This window comes from Sus scrofa, chromosome 6 (assembly GCF_054392235.1).
Source record: "Sus scrofa isolate SSC_HxYL_T2T_F1_AM1 chromosome 6, Sscrofa_HxYL_maternal_Yorkshire_Landrace_v2.0, whole genome shotgun sequence".
NCBI lineage: Eukaryota > Metazoa > Chordata > Mammalia > Artiodactyla > Suidae > Sus > Sus scrofa.
Window position 1 is genome coordinate 1,936,151 of NC_139388.1, and position 16,073 is coordinate 1,952,223.

The following is a 16,073-nucleotide window of genomic DNA, read 5'->3' on the forward strand; positions in this document are numbered from 1 at the left end:
TTGCATAGAAACTCCAGGCAGCGAGATTAGTCAGTGGAGGGCAGCCCAGACAGCCAGCCCGACGCCCTTGCTCACGCTCCAGGGGCAAGGGTTCCCAGCCTCTGGTGGGCCCCCAGAGCCCAGGCTCCAGTTCCCGTGCAGACGCCCCCCGCTGGCCACCTTCCCTGTTCCTGGAGAGGCTCTCCCACTAACCCCCATTGTGCACGGCAGCTGCCCAGCGCCCCGCCTAACAGCCCACCCTCCACTCTACGCCAAGAAAAAGGAAGCATCTCCCTGCAGCCCATGGCCCGAGCCCAACCCTGACCATCTGTGCCCATCCCGTCTCTCCCCAGCATCACTCCGGCCTCCAGTGCTCCAGCCGCAACCATGCCATCTGAACCTCAGGGCCTTTGCACATGCCAGCTCTGTGCTTGAAGGCCCTTGGCCCACTCTAATTTATCCTTTAGGCCCCACCATGGGGATGGGGGAGCCCTCCTACGGAGGGGTCCTGGCCCAACCCCCTCTGCCAACCTGCACTGCAGTGGGGACTTGCCAGCCTTCCCACCTCTGCCTCTAGGGCCTGGGATGAAGTGGAAGACAAAAAAAAGTGACACCTGATGTGTGGCAATTACATGCTGTGCCGTAAAGGGGGCCAGGCCCAAGGCAGAGGTAAAGGGGACCCCACTCCTGGAACTGTGAACTCATGGCCAGGTCACAGACCTGGCCCCCGTTCCCAGCCTGTGGAACCCAGGCCACCCGCACGGCCACCTGACCGGCCCCCAGAGCTTGCAGGGAGCCCCTGTGGGCCTCCTGGGTTTAGCTCCTCGCCCCCTATAGCCGCCCTCCGGCTGCGAGGGCCACGCCGCCCTAGACAGGCGGTTGGAGAACCGGACGGAGACGCGCTTGCCCTGGCCTGCTGGGCTGGGACCTTCGGGCCACCCCAGGCAGGTCCCTGGGGGCTCCCGGACGCCTGGGGACCCAAACCTGGGCCTCACCCCTCAACTCACTGCAGCCCTCCCTCACTGCAGTCGGATGGGACCGTCAGGGCTCTCAGTCCTCACGGGGGCCGGCCCGTCTGCTGGCCTCTGCTCTGCCTGGGTGTTACGTGGGGCGGGCAGCGGGGCACTGGTGAGCCTGTGCCCTGATGAGCAGAGGCCTCGGCCCGCGGGGGGTCACAGATCGTGGCCCTCGGCATCCGTGAATCAGAGTTTTGAACAGCCCGCCCCTCTCGCGCACAAAGTCATTCCCAAGATAAAGACACCCAGCTCTCGGGACCCCTGCTGCCCACCCCCCCTTCAGATTTGGGCGGGAGACTTAAGGGGAGATGGGGACACGGCCAGGCCAGCTGCGCCCCGTCCCCTCCCCACACAGCCCGGACGCAGCAGCGCTGCAGCCCTGCTGTGCTCTCGCCCACTCTCCCTGCGGCAACCTGAGGGGTCCCCTCCCTCAGGACCGGCTCCCCAACCTGGCATCCTGCTCAGGCCTCAGCCCCAGGGTCTCGTGTCGGCTCCGCCTCCACCCGGCCCCTCGTGTCTCCCACCCTTGTGGGCCTTCGTGCCCAGGTCACCCTCTGCCTAGGACGCCTCACTCCCCTACCCCCCCGGTCCCCAGGGGGCCCGCTGATGTCGTCGGAGCTCAGTCCTGGCAACTCCCAAGTCAGCATTTACCCGGCCCCACTCCGCATGGCCTCTGTGCCAACCTGTCCCCACCAAGGCGGGGGCTGCAGCCCCGCTGCTCAGAGGAAGCCACATATCACCACAGAGCCCAGGCTCCTGATGTCAGCGGGGGGCTCCTGATATCATTGGGGACTGCTGGGCCGAGGTGCCACCACCAGGAGGGGGGCAAGAGGCGGCTTCTCCCCGCGCTGCGCCTGTGTGCACAGCTGGGCAAGGCGCATGGTGACTTCTGCCTGAGACTGGAATTCTGCTGTCCCAGAGAACACACCCCTCCTGTCCCAGAGAGCAGGTTGACAACATTGAGCTGGCTCTGTACCAGGCTCTCCACGCCTGCCTCATATACATGAGAAGACCAAGGCTCAGAGAGGTCAAGTAACGAGCCCACGGCTGCTCAGCAGAGCTCAAAGGCAAAAACTCTGGAGAACTAGCCCCAGGCAGTGGCGGCGCTGCAATATCTGAAACCCAAGGTGACCCCCTGCAGCCTGGTTTGGGAGATCTGGGGTCACCAGGTGGCAGGTGGGGCTGGAGAGGGTATGTGTGGGGGCAGTGACGAGGCCAGGTGATGACGGGTCCCTGGCCCACCAGGGCCCCTGGGGAGGAGGGAGCTGGAAGGGCTCCCGCCTGCCTGGTGCCTCAAGGGTGTCTTCTGGGGTCGTTGCGGCCATCTGCTCGGGGCCTTGACCACTCCAGGCAGGGCAGCTGGCAGCACCCACCATGCAGCTGGAGAGAGGCCCTGAGGCCAGCCCCTGTGCCAGGCTGATGTCACCTGTCCCTGGGATCCTGCAGCCTCAGCAGCTCCCTGGGCGATGGGTCTGACCCAGAAGCCAGGTCCTGGCCAGCGGATAGGCTGCACCAGGTGTGTGCCGAGCCCTGGGCTCTGGGGCGGCCGGGTGCCCCTCGGGAGGCTCAGATGGGAAAGTGAGGCGTGGGGCCCCGTCAGCACAGGGTGGACTGGGGTGGGCCTGGTGCCCCACCCGGAGGGCAAAGGGGGGGTGTCCCAGCCGGCTTCACCAGCTGGGTCCGGGCCTGCACTTTTCCCTGGAGAGTGGCGGCAGGAGGGTCCACCTGGGGCCAAGGGACAGACTCAGGCGGGGAGCAGCCACGAAGAGCTGGGACCTCCAGGTGAAGGCCCCCGGCATACCCGTTCCCAGCCCTTCCCTGGCTGGGCACTGCCCTTGAGGACGCCGACCCCGCCGGCCCCGGCAGAGGCCCGCCGCCCCACCGCCAGCACGGCGGCCCCTCTGAGATAAGAGCCCGCAGCGCCTCTCCGGCTTCCCGGCTGGATGATAAGCGTAGCCTGTTTGGGGTCTGATAGGGGGCGGCCACCACGGCGGTTGGCCAGCGGCCGCTTATCGGCACATCGCTGCCCACTGCACAGAAATTGCTATCTGTGGGGGCCGATAGGGCGCTCCCAGCACCCGAGGATGCAAATAGCGCAGGAAGCCCCTGGGTGCTCCCCAGCCCAAGCCACGGCCCCCATGGTCACCCCAGGGCCGGCCCTTGCTCAGGGCCAGGCTCCCACCTCCAGCGGCCTCCGCCTTCCATCTGTCAATGGGCAGGTCACTACCACCGCTGTAAGGGGGACAGGGACCAAGCGGGGATGACCGAGCCTAGCATTTACAAACTCGCCAGCTCTGGAGCCAAGTGGCAAGTCGGCACCTTGGCTCTGCCACTTCCCAGGTGGTGACATGCACAGGGCCCTGTTCTGCTCTGTGCCTGGGTCTCTCCGTAAAGGGAGGACCGCCTGGCACGTTCCTCCCCATGTCCCCCGTCCAGCCCCTGCTGCCACAGCCCCGCGGCCAGTCAGGGTCCCACAGGCACACAGGTGGTCCCGGCACTGTGTGAGTCACTGGGCCGGGGCAGCGCTGTGGGTGCCTTCGTGTCACCTGTTCTGGAGCAGGGAAGTCGAGGCAGAGCAGTCGGACCCCAGGCCCTCGGCACATCCCTGTGCGTGGAAGGGCCTTGGTGCCCAGCAGGTGGGCGTCTGGCTCTGCTGTGCCCGACTGGGCTGTGAGGGCCTTGCGCACACCTGGCCTGCAGCCCATCCTGGCCAGGCGCTCCTCGTGGGGAGACGGCATGCTGCTGGCATGTCCCTGCTGGGGCGCCTGGGCCCTCCCCTGACTGTCACTGGCATGCTGAAGGGCAGCAGTATCGCCTGCTAGATGCCCATTCCTGTCCTGCGGGCAGCGGAGGGGATCCCGGCCTGTCTTACCCAGGATGCTCTGCTCCCAGGCAGCCCCATGGCCCATCCAGGAGGGAGGCTGGCCGGGGACTCAGTTTCCCTGGGGTCGCGGTCACCATCTTGGCTGTGACCACCAGGCCACCCCCTCCTCTCCGGGCCTCGGTCACCGCCTACTGCGGGATGGATGCGCTGCGTCAGCAGGGGGACCGGGAGGCACACGTGCCACCCCACCCGCTCGGCCCCGCACAGACGTTCCCAGTCGACCCCGGCTCTCTTTCCTTCACACCTTGGGATCCTGACGAGGGGGCCACGTGGCCACCAGAACCACACCTGCGGGACACCATCTCGGACCCCCCGGGGGTCCCCTCTGCTCTGGTGAAGCCTTCCCACTGCCTCACCACGGGCTTCCTCGCCACTGCTCACCGACCACACAGACCCTGCTTGCTCAGAGCCGTACATCTGTACACAGCAGGTGCTCAATGTATGCTTGCCACGTGCATACCTGCCAGGCACTGTGCGCGGTTGCTGTTCCATCCCTCTATTCACCAGGGACCCTGCCTCCCCCCGCCCCTCATTGACAGCTCCGGCCGGGCCAGCGACAACAGCCACACAGCGCGCAGTAAGGCGGCCCGGACCCGCTGAGCGCCATCAGTGCCCACGGGGAATCAGAACCGGCCTGACACCCAGGCCGGCCTACGCGTGTCGACGGCAGGGACGGGGAGGCAAGGGGAGCACATCGGGGGTCCTCCCAGGACAGAATGCCAGCTATAAGCCGGGGTGGCACAAAACCACCTCCAGAGACCCCCTCGCCTGCTCCCTCCTGGTGCTGCGGCCTCCCCATGTGGTTCCTCTCCCACCCTGCACAGCCCTGGCACCCGGGGGGCCTGGCACCGCCCTTGCTCCTTTGCCTGGCTGTCCACACCCCCTGGGTCCTTTCCCAGCCAGACCAGACTCTGCCTCCCGGGAATCCTCAGAAGCTCGTCTGCTGCGGGGCTGGGATTCAGCTCTGGGCGTTGGCCGGCTCGGTATCCACCACGATGCCACAGCCCACAGGCTGGCTGCATTTTGGACCAGGCCTGGGCCCGGTGGTTCACCACCAGCCTCCCTGGCCAGCAGGCCAGGCCTGTCCTGTCACGGTGGCCAGATCCCAGGGCTCCCGGAAGGCTGGGCCCGGGCCGCCTTGCAGAGGCACCACCACCAGACCCGGCCGCAGCTGCGGTTACCTGGGCCGCTCCAGGGGCTGCCGGCCTCCTCCAGCCTCGCCTCTGGCTCCTGACCCTCCGTCTCCTCGGGGCCTCCTGGGGACGTGGGGGGCGGTGGTGGTGTCGGCGGAGAACTGGCACCTGCAGAAGGGAAAACCCTTAGGTTCCTCTGAGCCTCTGGGCACCTGTCGCCCGCCCACCCCACCCTGCGGCTGGGAGAGACACTGAGGCCCAGGCGGGCGTGTGTGCCCACGGCTGCCCCCTAGCTCGTTCTGATGGGGGGGGCAGACAGTGCAATTTCCCCCCGGCCTTTAAAACCCCTCAGCCCCCATCATTAATTGCAGCAGAAAGAAGGACTCTCCCAGCTGCTGTTAATAATTAGAGCGCGGGATGGCCGACCGGGCACGCCCAGGCCAGCGGGCACACGCGCGCCCCGGCTCCCTGGTCTCCTTTGCCGGCAGCTGGGGGCCCCTCCGCCAGGCCCCGCACCCAATTCCAGCCCAAAGGGCATATTTGCCTTCCCTGCTGGGCCCGATAACCACCGCGGCCCCCAATCGATGAGGTCCCATAAAAGCCCCCCCTTGGTGACGTCACGCGCCCGGCAGATTATTAATACCCGCGATAAGGGCCGTGATTAACATCAAATAAATCAATCACACAGTATAAAAGTCCTATTATTTTTGGCTATAAATCAACGTGGCTGGCATCTGAGCTCCAGCCACTGCGGGAGCCGCGCTGGGCCCGCCCGACAGGCAGATACTGCTCCTGCCGCCTTATCGCGCCCATCAGCGCGTTATCACCGCGGCCTGTGCCAGGTGCAACCCCGGCTGTTTTTTTCCAGCTCCTCCCCGGTCCCGCCCCCACCCCGTGCAGCCCGGCTCCCAGATCAGATAAGGGCCCCGGCTCCCCGGGGCAAAGTCCACCGGTAACCAGCCGCTCGCCCTTTGGAGAGCGTGGCCCCCATGAGCGCAGAGCGCCTGGTGGGGATGGGATGGGACGGGACGGGATGGGAGCCCCTCTCCACCCCCTGGGCCTCCGGAGGGGCTCGCGCCCAGTTACAGATGTGGAAACCCAGGCTCGGCTGGGCCGGGCGTGGAGCGGTGCGGCAGTGGTGATGGTGGCAGAGATAACGACAGCTGCAGACGAGAGCGCCGGAGCCCAGGACCCTCCACCCTGTCCCCTTTCGAGCTGAGGGTGACTGGGGCCCCTGGCCTGGCCTCCTTCTCACTGTGAAGCCCTGGTGACCGGATGGGCCTGACACTGCGGAAAGGACACAGGCCAGCAGGCTTCAGAGGAGGCGGCTTGTTGGGGCCTGTGGCCACCCTGCAGAGACTCTGACTCAGGGACATTTTGGGGATGGGGTCCCGAGTGAGAAGGAGCCCCCAGTCAGCCCTGCTGGGCTCTCCTGCTGTCCCCTCTCGGTCCCACCCCAGGGCCTTTGCACGTGCAGTTCCACACGTCTTTCAGGGCTTGCCACCCTCCGAGACAGCCCAGCTTGCCGTCGTGTGTCCCCCATGGGACCACAGCCTGGGGGCACCTGCCTCCAGGTGCCCAGGGCTTAGTGGTACTGAGCAGGGCTGGGAATAAGACGGCCACCCACAGCAGGTGGGGGGGCCAGGCTGGGGGGAGCGGGACTTAGAGCGAGAAGACCAGGCAGAGCCCAGCCCCTCGTCTGCCCTCCACTAACCTCCACCTCAGGGAGGCCCCTCCTCCCGGGGTCTCTGGGGGTCACCAGGGTACCGCTGGCTGGAGAGGCTGCCCTGCTTCAAGGGGCCTGGTCTGAGGAGGTCCTGCTCTCGGCTTCAGAGAAGTGCCCCCGCCCCTGGGGAAACGGCCACCAGGAGGGATTCCCAGCGTCCAGGACCGGGCGGGCGGTGGGGGAGGAAGCTACCAGAGCCCAGGCTGAGGGTCAGCTCCTGCTGGGGGGCTTTAGCCGGGCTCACACCTGACCTCCCCGGGCCTCACTCCCCCGTCTGTAAAGTGGGCTAAAGCCTCACCAGCAGAGCGTGCTCTGTCCTGAGCGCCATGTGCGCAGGGCAGGCGTCTCTGTCTCCTAGAGGCTGCGCTTCGGGGGTGTGTGGAGGCTTTGCTGAGGCCACTCAGGACCCAGGAGAGCCCCTGCCTTGCCCAGGCTGGACCTTCCCCTCGGGCCTCAGGCTCCCCCTCTGCACCACGAAGGATGCGGCTTGCAGACGCTTCAAGGCGTGCGTGCGCCTGCCTCGTGCCCCTGCCCCGGCTACCCAGCCCCGACACCGCCAAGCGCAAGGCCAGCTCATAGCTGTGGCAGCTGAGTGCGAACTGGCTCCCGTGAAGTTGGCAGCAAGGATGCAGGGGCGCCCCGGGTGGTGGAGCCTGCCTTCCGCACCCACCACCGGCTCACCTGGGCTGGAAGGGCTCAGGGGCTCAGGCTCCCCCAGGGCCTCTGGCTCCAGCGCTGTGGCCTCCCGCTCCAGGAGGCTGGTGTCCGCGGCCTGGGCCTCTTCTCCGGCCTCCATGTCTCCGAGGGAACCTGCAGACACAGCCCGAGAGGAGTTGTGAGGCGCTGCCCCGCACAGTGCGCCCCGCCCCGAGGCCGGCCTCCTGCCCGCTCCCCGCACAGCCCTGAGCCCGGAGGCATGGGCAGGGTCTCGGCCCGACGCGGTCAGAAGCCTCGAGGGGGCGGCCAGCCGCTCAGGGGCTCCGTCAGGGCTCCTCAAGTTGTGACCTGTGATCCCCACCTTTGTATCAACCCCAACCCCTGCACGAGCTCCAACGCGTGGGGGCCACTGCGCCGCAGCCTCTGCCGGCCTCACAGCCCGCCGCCGCCAGGGTTCCGGTCCCAGCCCCCAGCCCGCCCCCGCCGAAGCACACGGGCCTCTTCCGGGCAGGGCCCCCGGGGGCTGCAGGCACACAGCTGGGGGCTTCCCAGGGCCCAGTGCACATCCACAGCCCCCGAGGGCAAACACCTCTGGGGCCTCTGCACCGCTGGTGCCTGTAGCCAGGACCCCTCCTCCAGGAAGCCCCCACGCACAGGGTCCGAGGTCTGGGAGCCTGCTGAGGGCGGGGAGCAGGCAGTCACCCGATTAGAGGGCTTGATGGGGCACAGGTGGGCGCACAGGTGTTGGCAGTGGAGAAGAGCTGGCCCTGGCCATTCTTCTCTGAGAACGCCCGTGGGTCCTCTGTGGACTCTGATCCGCCCCACGCACCTGTGTCCCCCCGCAGGCCTCCAGATTCCAGCGCTGCACATGCGGGCCCACAGGTCCCAGCGGCCCCAGGACACCTCAGAGCTGGAACTCCAGAAGGAGGCGGCAGTGGAAGCTCGCCTCCCCGGGCTGGGCTCGGACCACACAGAACCAGCCCCGGGCTAAGGCTCACTGTCTCCTCAGCCAACTCGGGCAGCCTCTGGGCGCACGCCCCAGACCCGCTGGTTTGTGCCCTTGGGACGGGTGGGAGGCCCACCCCTTCGCGGCCTCTGGCAGGATGCCCCGGTGGGCAGCACACAGCACACCTGGGGGCAGCCCGTCTGCCGGCCTCTTCCTAAAAGCCCGGGAGCTTCTGTGGCTCATTTGGAGCTGGGGAGGGAGGCTGGAGCCGTGGTCCCTCCTGCCGACGCCCGGGGCCTTCGGGGCCTCGGCCAGGGCTCTGGGGACAAGCTGCGAAGGCCCTGCTTTCAGGGGCTGCAGAGACCACAGCCCTGGGCTCACAGCTGCCACGCCCGCCTCTCCCCGCACCAGCTCCCGCCCAGGCGGGCCTCTGCCACGCAGGGAGGCCCCCACCCACCCTGCTCCTGGCGGGTCCATTTATGGGAGAACAAAGGCGCCCGCTCCGCACAAAGCGTGACAGGAGCGCGAAGATCTAGGCTGCCGGCCACGGCCCATTTATTCTAATGCCGCTAATTCATTCCGGCACAATTAACCGCGCTGATAACACAGAAGACAATTGCCATCCAGCAAATGGCTCCAGGCCCACAAGCGGGAAGTGACAGGATGTGACGTGGAGAATCCCGCCCCGCAGCCGCCCTAGCGTCCCCCTGACACTCCCAGGGCCACCCAGCTAGGCACCCGGGTCCCCACCCCTCCTCCGGCTCTGGAGGCTGGGCTGAGACGCTGCTGCTTCCCGGGGTGCCCTCTGCTGGGAAAGACCCCCCTCGACCCCTAAGGGATCCTTTCTGCCCAGACACCCCAACAGTGGCCGGGCCAACCCTAGGCCAGGTAGGCAATGCCCTTGCTGTGTGACCTTAGGCAAGTCACTCCACCACTCTGTGCTCAGAAACCTTAAGAGCTCCTGCCCCACAGGACAAACCACGGCTTCCACCTGTGGTGGTGTGTTCAGGGCCTGGAGTGCGGTGAGTGTGCGCAGAATCTCCACTGCCACGACCATCAGTCACACCCGCTACTGCCCCACGGGGCCTGGGAAGTGGGGCCGGCACGGAGAGGGGGCACGGCTCTTGGCAAGCAACGTGGGCAGCATCCTACACGTGTCTTCCCTTAAGCCCCCTGCCTGCCTTGCAGCCCAGGGGTGTGGGGTGGTAGGGAAGTGGGCAGAGCAGTGGGAAAGGATGGGGAGTGGGGGGGCCCTGATGTGACACCGCAGGCAAGTGCCTGGAGCTCCCGGCACCTCCCGGCTGAGCCCGTGTCACGCCAGCTTTGCAGATGAGTCCCCAGAGGCCCCCCAAGGTGGGCTGACCTGCCTGTGGCCTCACAGGAAGTCCCCAATATGCCCCCTCCAGGAGGCTGCTCAGGCTGGCCCGCCTCCACGGAGGGCACGGCCCACGCCTCCCCTCTCCCTGCAGGTGACGTGGGGTGAGGGTGACATTGGCCCCAGTGCCAGCGGGGTGGAGGGCCCTGTGTCCAAGGCCGAGCACCCATCTGGGGGCGTCCTTGGGGGACGGCAGTGGTCACTGGTGGCCAGGGCAGTGCCGGGTGCGGGCCCCGCTGCCCGGAGCCCCTCGGTTATCACAGCGCGCAGACGGCCCGCAAGCCGATCCGCCTCCTGCTCATTAAGCCGGACGCCGAAATGGAAATGAAAACATAATAGCTATTTGATTGGGGGTGAGATATTTTGCATATTGGCTCGGCGCTGATAGCGGAATTTCATCAACTCCCTTTTTTCATGCTTTAAAACTGAATTAGGGAGACAGGCTGTGTTCGGGGGATGATCCTGGCTCCCTCTGAGTCCAGGCTGCCGACGACGAGCGGTCGGCCCGGCTTTGACGGCGAGGCAGCTGGGGTCCTTTTCAGGGACGGTCCCAAAGAAAGCTGGGGCTGACGGGTGACGGGAGGACACAATCCCCAACGTGGCCCTGGGTGAACCTGCCAGGCGGGTGCCGAGGGGGCGGCTCAGAGCACTGGACTGGGAGTCCGGAGGCCCTGGGAGAAGCGCCCCCTGCCCCTGCAGGCTGTGCCGGCTGCTGGAAACATTAGTGGAAGAGGCAGGGCAAAGCCCCAGGGAGCCCCCCGCCTGGACAGGGCGCCTGACCACGGGCGTGGGTCTGTACCGAGGCCCTGCCATGTGGCTGCCCACAACTCAGCCACAGGTGACTTTGCGGGAAGCCCCTGGTGTTCTCTGCCCAGAGGAGGAAGCAGAGGGGTGGACACCTGCCCAGGCCCCCCTCCTGGGTCAGGGCAGGTCATGGACGCAGGCCCGCTGGCTTGGGGATGGGGTGGGCACTGGTGGGCATGTGGCCCTGCTCTTCCCCCCACACCCTGGCCTGCCTGGGAGGTGCAGAGCTGGGAGGGGCCCCAGGCACGGCCTGGAGAGCGGTGGACCTGAGCGCCAGACACCTCCTCCATTTACTCCTGAAACCTCCCAGGCCGGCTCCCTGCACCGGGCCCTGGAGACCCCGCAGCAGCCAAGACATACCCTCCCACCAAGCCCCCCCACGAAAGAAACATGAGTAATGCAAGTGTGGCCACTGCCACCAAGGGGAGGGAGGGTGCCAGTCCGGGAAGGCTTCCTGGAAGAGGTGGCAGGTAAGTGGACACCTGGAGTAGGACAGGAAGCTGCCTGCAGCAGGGGCTGGGGCACAGCACTCAGGACAGAAGGAGCAGCGGGTTGCAGAGGCGGTGCCTTCTGGAGCCCAGGCTTCCCCTAACCTCGTGGCATGGGCTGGGGTCAGGGTTCAGCAAAGTAGTGCCCGTGGGAGAGCACAGACCTGGGGTTATTATTACAAGTGCTGTTATTGTTTCATCCTCTCGGGGTGGGGGTGGGGGTGGACAGGGGTGCGTGGGCGGAGGGGCGAGGCTGGAGGGAGGAGAATGGAGGCCAGGGCCTGGGCAGGGCAGTGCGGGCAGCGGAGAAGGACCTCCAAGCTGGCGCAAGGCCCGGCCTCCTGCCTCACTGGCCCTGGTCAGCTTGTGGGCCGGAGGGCGCTCGGCGCCACCAGGGAGAGATCCTGGCCTCGGGTGGCACACGGTGCCCGGATAAGGACCTGATAACACGAGAAAATGCAACAGACTCAGACTTTCCCAGCGCTGCACAGCGGGGCAGCTCGGGCCACGGTGGGGACGGGCCCATCTTTTCCTTGACCCTGACCCTGACCCTGACCTCCTGGAGTGAGATCTCTGGTGAGTGACCCCTGCCCCCCGCCCAGGAGGGGCTCTGGTCCAGCTGCTGTTTGAGGACGAGGAAACCCAGCTGGGAGCGCAGAGGCGGCCCGGGCCCCTGGGGACCAAGTGGCCTGTCTTTCTGCCCAGTTCCCACAGGAGCTGAGCCGATTTCCGGGCCGAGCTGGATGGAAAGAAGCGAGCGAGAAGGAGCCTCGGCGGGGAGGGGACAGCGGGAGCCCAGGCAGGGGCCTCGGTGAAGGGAGCCCCGGCGCTGGCAGCAAAGGGCACAGGAGCAGGTTCCCAAGACCTGGTCAGGCATGAAGGGGCCATATAATCAGAACATAAAAACTTTCCAGGCCTTAGAAGGGAGGTGGGGAGTTCCCGTCGTGGCGCAGCAGAAACGAATCTGACTAGGAGCCATGAGGACGCAGGTTCCATCCCTGGCCTCGCTCAGTGGGTTAAGGATCCAGCGTTGCTGTGAGCTGTGGTGTAGGCCGGAAGCTGTAGCTCCGATTCGACCTCTTGCCTGGGAACCTCCATACGCCACAGGCACGGCCCTAAAAAGACAAAAAGGAGGGAGATGAGTTCTGGTTCGTTGCCCCCACAGGAGGGGCTGGGGGCCTGGAAGGGTCCCCTCACAGCCACCCTCCCGTCAGGATGAGGCCCAGGACGGAGGCCAGGCAGTGTCTACCTCCTGTCCACTCCCAAACGTGGCCGGAGGCTGCCACGTGTCTCCAGCTGCCCGCGTGGGGCTCAGGCCCCCGGCATGGCCCTCCCGGCCCCAGCACTCTGTCTCCCTCCACTCGCGCCCCCAGCCACAGGCCCCAGCCCACGCTGCCCCTCGGCCAGGACACCCCCCGTCCAGCTGAGGCCTCCTCCCCCCTCAGTGAAATCCCCCCCAACAGGCTGGGTGGCCCCCGACGCCTCCCACTTGTGATTCTCCCATGGGGTGGGGGTGCTCCTGAAGCCTGGCCGCCCCTTCGCCAGAGCCCAGCAGGACGAGGGAGACCTCGCGGGCCACTTTAGTAGGCGCCACAGCCACCCTGAACGAGCCCCGCCTCAGGTGAGACACAGGATCTGGGCGGAGCCCAGAGGGGTCTGAGTGTCAGGCTGGGAGGAGTCCCACCGGCTCCCGCTGTGACCCTCCAGCAGCCCTTCCCAACCCAGAATCAACCCCCGCGGACAGCTAGGGGACCACAAGAAGGATGCAGGCGAGATAACCTCGGCTTATTCGAGTGGGCAGCCTGCCCCGCGGAGGCGAGAGCCTGCACCTCTGGATGTGCTGGGGACCCAGACACCTGGGCGCCCCCCACCCTGCCCAACAGCAGGAGTGGCCCTGGGACAGAGGAGACATGGGAGCGAGCAGCCTGCCTTCCGCCAAGGACCAGCTGGACGGCGCTGGAGAGCTGCCTTCAGCGGGGGCTCACTTCTTCCGGGGCGGCGGGGGGGGCAGGTGGGAGCCCAGACACCCCGCCTCTCAGGTTTGGTCCCCCTCGCGCCTGTGGCCAAGTGATCAGTGATTCATCTGCCTTTGTTGCCAGCTATGGGCCACACCTGTCGCAGGCGGACACCTCGCCCCGCATGGCCTTGGGCCAAGCCCTGGAGCTGCGGGTGAGCACACTGGCCTGAGTAGGCCAGGCCACGGAGGGTGGCCGGTCACTGCCACAACACACCGTGGGCCACCAGAGGCCAGGGAGCGCCCTTGGCCTGGAGGAGAGCTTGGATGCCTCCCCTCACCCCCGGCTCTCTGGGGACAGGGACCCTGAGCTCCGACGAACCAGAGGGCTGTGGCCGACTTCAGCCTGTAGCAAACCGAGTATTTTGGGAGATCTGGTTCACATACAGTGGAATTCCTCCTTTCAGGTGGAAACAAACCCGACTAGGATCCATGAGGACGTGGGTCTGATCCCTGGCCTGGCTCCGTGGGTTAAGGATCCGGCGTTGCCGTGAGCTGTGGTGCAGGTGGCAGACGCGGCTCAGACCTGGCGTGGCTGTGGCTGTGGCCTGGGCAGCAGCTGCAGCTCTGATGCGACTCCTAGCCTGGGAACCTCCGTGTGCTGAGGGTGTGGCCCTAAAAAAAATAAAGGAATCCGTCCTTTTCAGTGTCATTCAGCTTTTGGAGGCGTGTCCACTGAGAGATGGGCGGGACAGTCCTACATAACCCAAATAAAACCCAGGGGCCCTGTGGCCAGACTCGTGCGCGGAAGCTCTCCAGTGGCCCAACCCCTACCCTTCTGTCCCAAGCTGTCTGGGCTCAGGCGGGATCGCAGACGCTTTAGAGCCTCGGCTGCCTTTCCCGTCACCTCCCGACACCCCAACTGAGCCAGCGCCTGGCATTCAGCCCTGAGCTCGGGCCGCAGCCCCGCGAGGACTGCGCTGCCCGGGCCTTTGTGTCCTGCCCCCAGCCTCTTCTCCCTGAACCTGCCTTCTGCCTCCCGCATAGAAGGTGTGGCAGCTGGGCCTCGAGGGGAGGCCGGGGGTGGGGACAGCGGAGGGGGTGGGGATTGGCTGGCCCTGAGTCCCAGGCCCAGAAACAGGAGCCCTGCTGATGTCCCGTGTAGCTGCTGAGCCAGGACGACCACCCCCCACCAGGGCTGCAGGACCCCTGTGACAGCCCCTTCGCCCCAGGCCTCGCCTGTCCTCGTCCCTGGCCAGTCAGCTCCCGAGCTCCGCCTTGGGGCTGTGGAAAGCTTCTAGAGCCTCGCTTGCTGCCTGCGGGACGCGTCTGCACCGTCCCCCCCACTCCCCAGCACTTGGCCTGCTGACGGCCCCCTCACCAGAGCACCGTGCCAATTGCACACGGAGGCCCCCGGCTCCTGAACCCCCACCGAGGGCGCCGGCCCACCATTACCTCTGGCCCGTGGTCTTCCCAGGGCACAGTTACGCCCCCACCACGTTCTCGTCTGGGTCCCCGAGACAGTGATGCACCTGCGGCTCCAGAGCAGCACCTGGCGAGCGCGAGGCGCTCAGGGGATACTGGGGACCACGTGGCGGGGGCGAGAAACAGGACGGGCTCAGAGCCGGGTGTGGCTGGGGGGGCCTGACCCCACGAGAGGGGCAGAGCGGTGGGGTGGCCCGGGGAGTCTGGGGTCTGAGACTGCTTGTTGGTGGGGGTGTGACCAGGGACTGGGCCTGGGGGCCGTAGTGTGCCACCTCCCGCACTGGCTGAGCTACGCCAGCTGGCCCTGCCTGGGACCCCCGGGGTGGGTGAGTATGAGGGGCTCCAGGCTGGGAGGGGCGACAGGGGGAACTTAGGGTGCTGACATCCAGAGGGGCCTGCACCCGCATCCTGTCCCAGCTGCCACCATGTCCTCCTCTGGCCAGCCTATAACATGGGGGCTTCGCCCGAGGCCACACAGGGCAGGAGGGACCTCGGGCAGCACAGGGGCCCCGCTGAGACAGAAGTAATGCCAACCCCCACAATGATGATGACAACGACACAGCAGCCACCGTCGGCCGTGCTCTAGAGACTCGCCCACGCTCAGGACTTGTGACCCTGGCTGCGACTCCGACCTGCTGCTTCCCCGTCGTGCAGATGGGGACACTGAGGCACAGTGCAGTAAAGAAAGCGCCTGAGGCCTGGCAGGTGCCAGCTCCTCGCCTCCCTGAGCCCTGCCTCCCCCTGCAGGGGGCCGGCTCCGGGGGCACTTGCACTCACATCTGCGCAGCTCCCGGGGCCTCCTCTCCCCGCACGGAGCCCTCTCTCGACTCGGCTCTGCGACGCAGACAGACTGGGGCTCAGACAAGACCTCCCTCCCCCTTGGGCAGCTCCCTTCCCAGCCCTTCCAGGTCACTGGGTCCCCTCTGGCAGTTCCCTGAGGCCACATGGGGGTGGCCATCTGCCTCCCTGGCTGCAGTGGGGGTGAGCAGGACAGCAAAGCAGCTGACACCCAGGGCCCCCTCCCACAGGAGCTGTGCTTCCCTCTGGCTCAGACCCAGGACACACGTGCACAGCTCTGGACCCCTGGCGAAGCTCGCTGGGACCTCACCAGCGCCAGCCCGTGGGGAAAGCGCTCCCCTCTGCAGACGGGGAAGACGAGGCAGGGAGAAGCCACACTTGGAGCAGGACTTTGGGCCGCCTGCCCACAGCTGTTCAGGATAAGGCAGAACCGAACCCGTTCTGGGCTCCAGGGCATGTGGCTCTGAGCCCAGGGCACCTGCCACGGCCTTGGTTTACCTTTTGGCAAATGGGGAGCAGCTTATCAACCTGGGAGGGCTGCTGGGAGGTGGGTGGAAAAGGGTTTTGCTGGAGATAATTCCCGGGGCACCGACTCCCTCCCCCAGGCTCCTGAGCGCCTGCCACGTGCTGCGACGGCTGTGAGCAAACAGGTCCAAAGCCAAAGTGGGGTGAGCAGCCTGGGCTGGGGGTGGGCACACGCCTCGGAAACCACGCGGGGCTGGGACGGGTGCAGGATGGAGGATGGCGGGCGGGTGCGCGGGGGGTCACCGAGGGCTTCTCGGAGGAGGTGATATTGGGGCTGTGACACAGGGAAGAGTTGGGTGGGTT

The 16,073-nt window shown here is 66.6% G+C and overlaps 1 protein-coding gene across 4 annotated transcripts in view; it reads right to left on the bottom strand.

The window, feature by feature from the left end:
• The window catches only part of ZFPM1 (zinc finger protein, FOG family member 1), a 62,984-nt gene that overhangs the window by 30,102 nt on the left and 16,809 nt on the right, over positions 1-16,073 (bottom strand). For 3 of the 4 annotated variants that reach the window (XM_084959266.1, XM_084959268.1, XM_021093668.2), the window contains exons 2-3: positions 7,420-7,548; positions 5,061-5,180 (exon numbers count right to left, since the gene is read on the bottom strand). In XM_084959266.1, coding sequence (XP_084815392.1) covers positions 5,061-5,180; positions 7,420-7,534 — 235 coding nt within the window. In that variant the 5' untranslated portion in view covers positions 7,535-7,548. Of the gene's footprint in view, positions 1-5,060; positions 5,181-7,419; positions 7,549-7,756; positions 7,825-16,073 lie in introns of those variants that run through there. The other variant, XM_084959267.1, reaches the window with a different exon arrangement.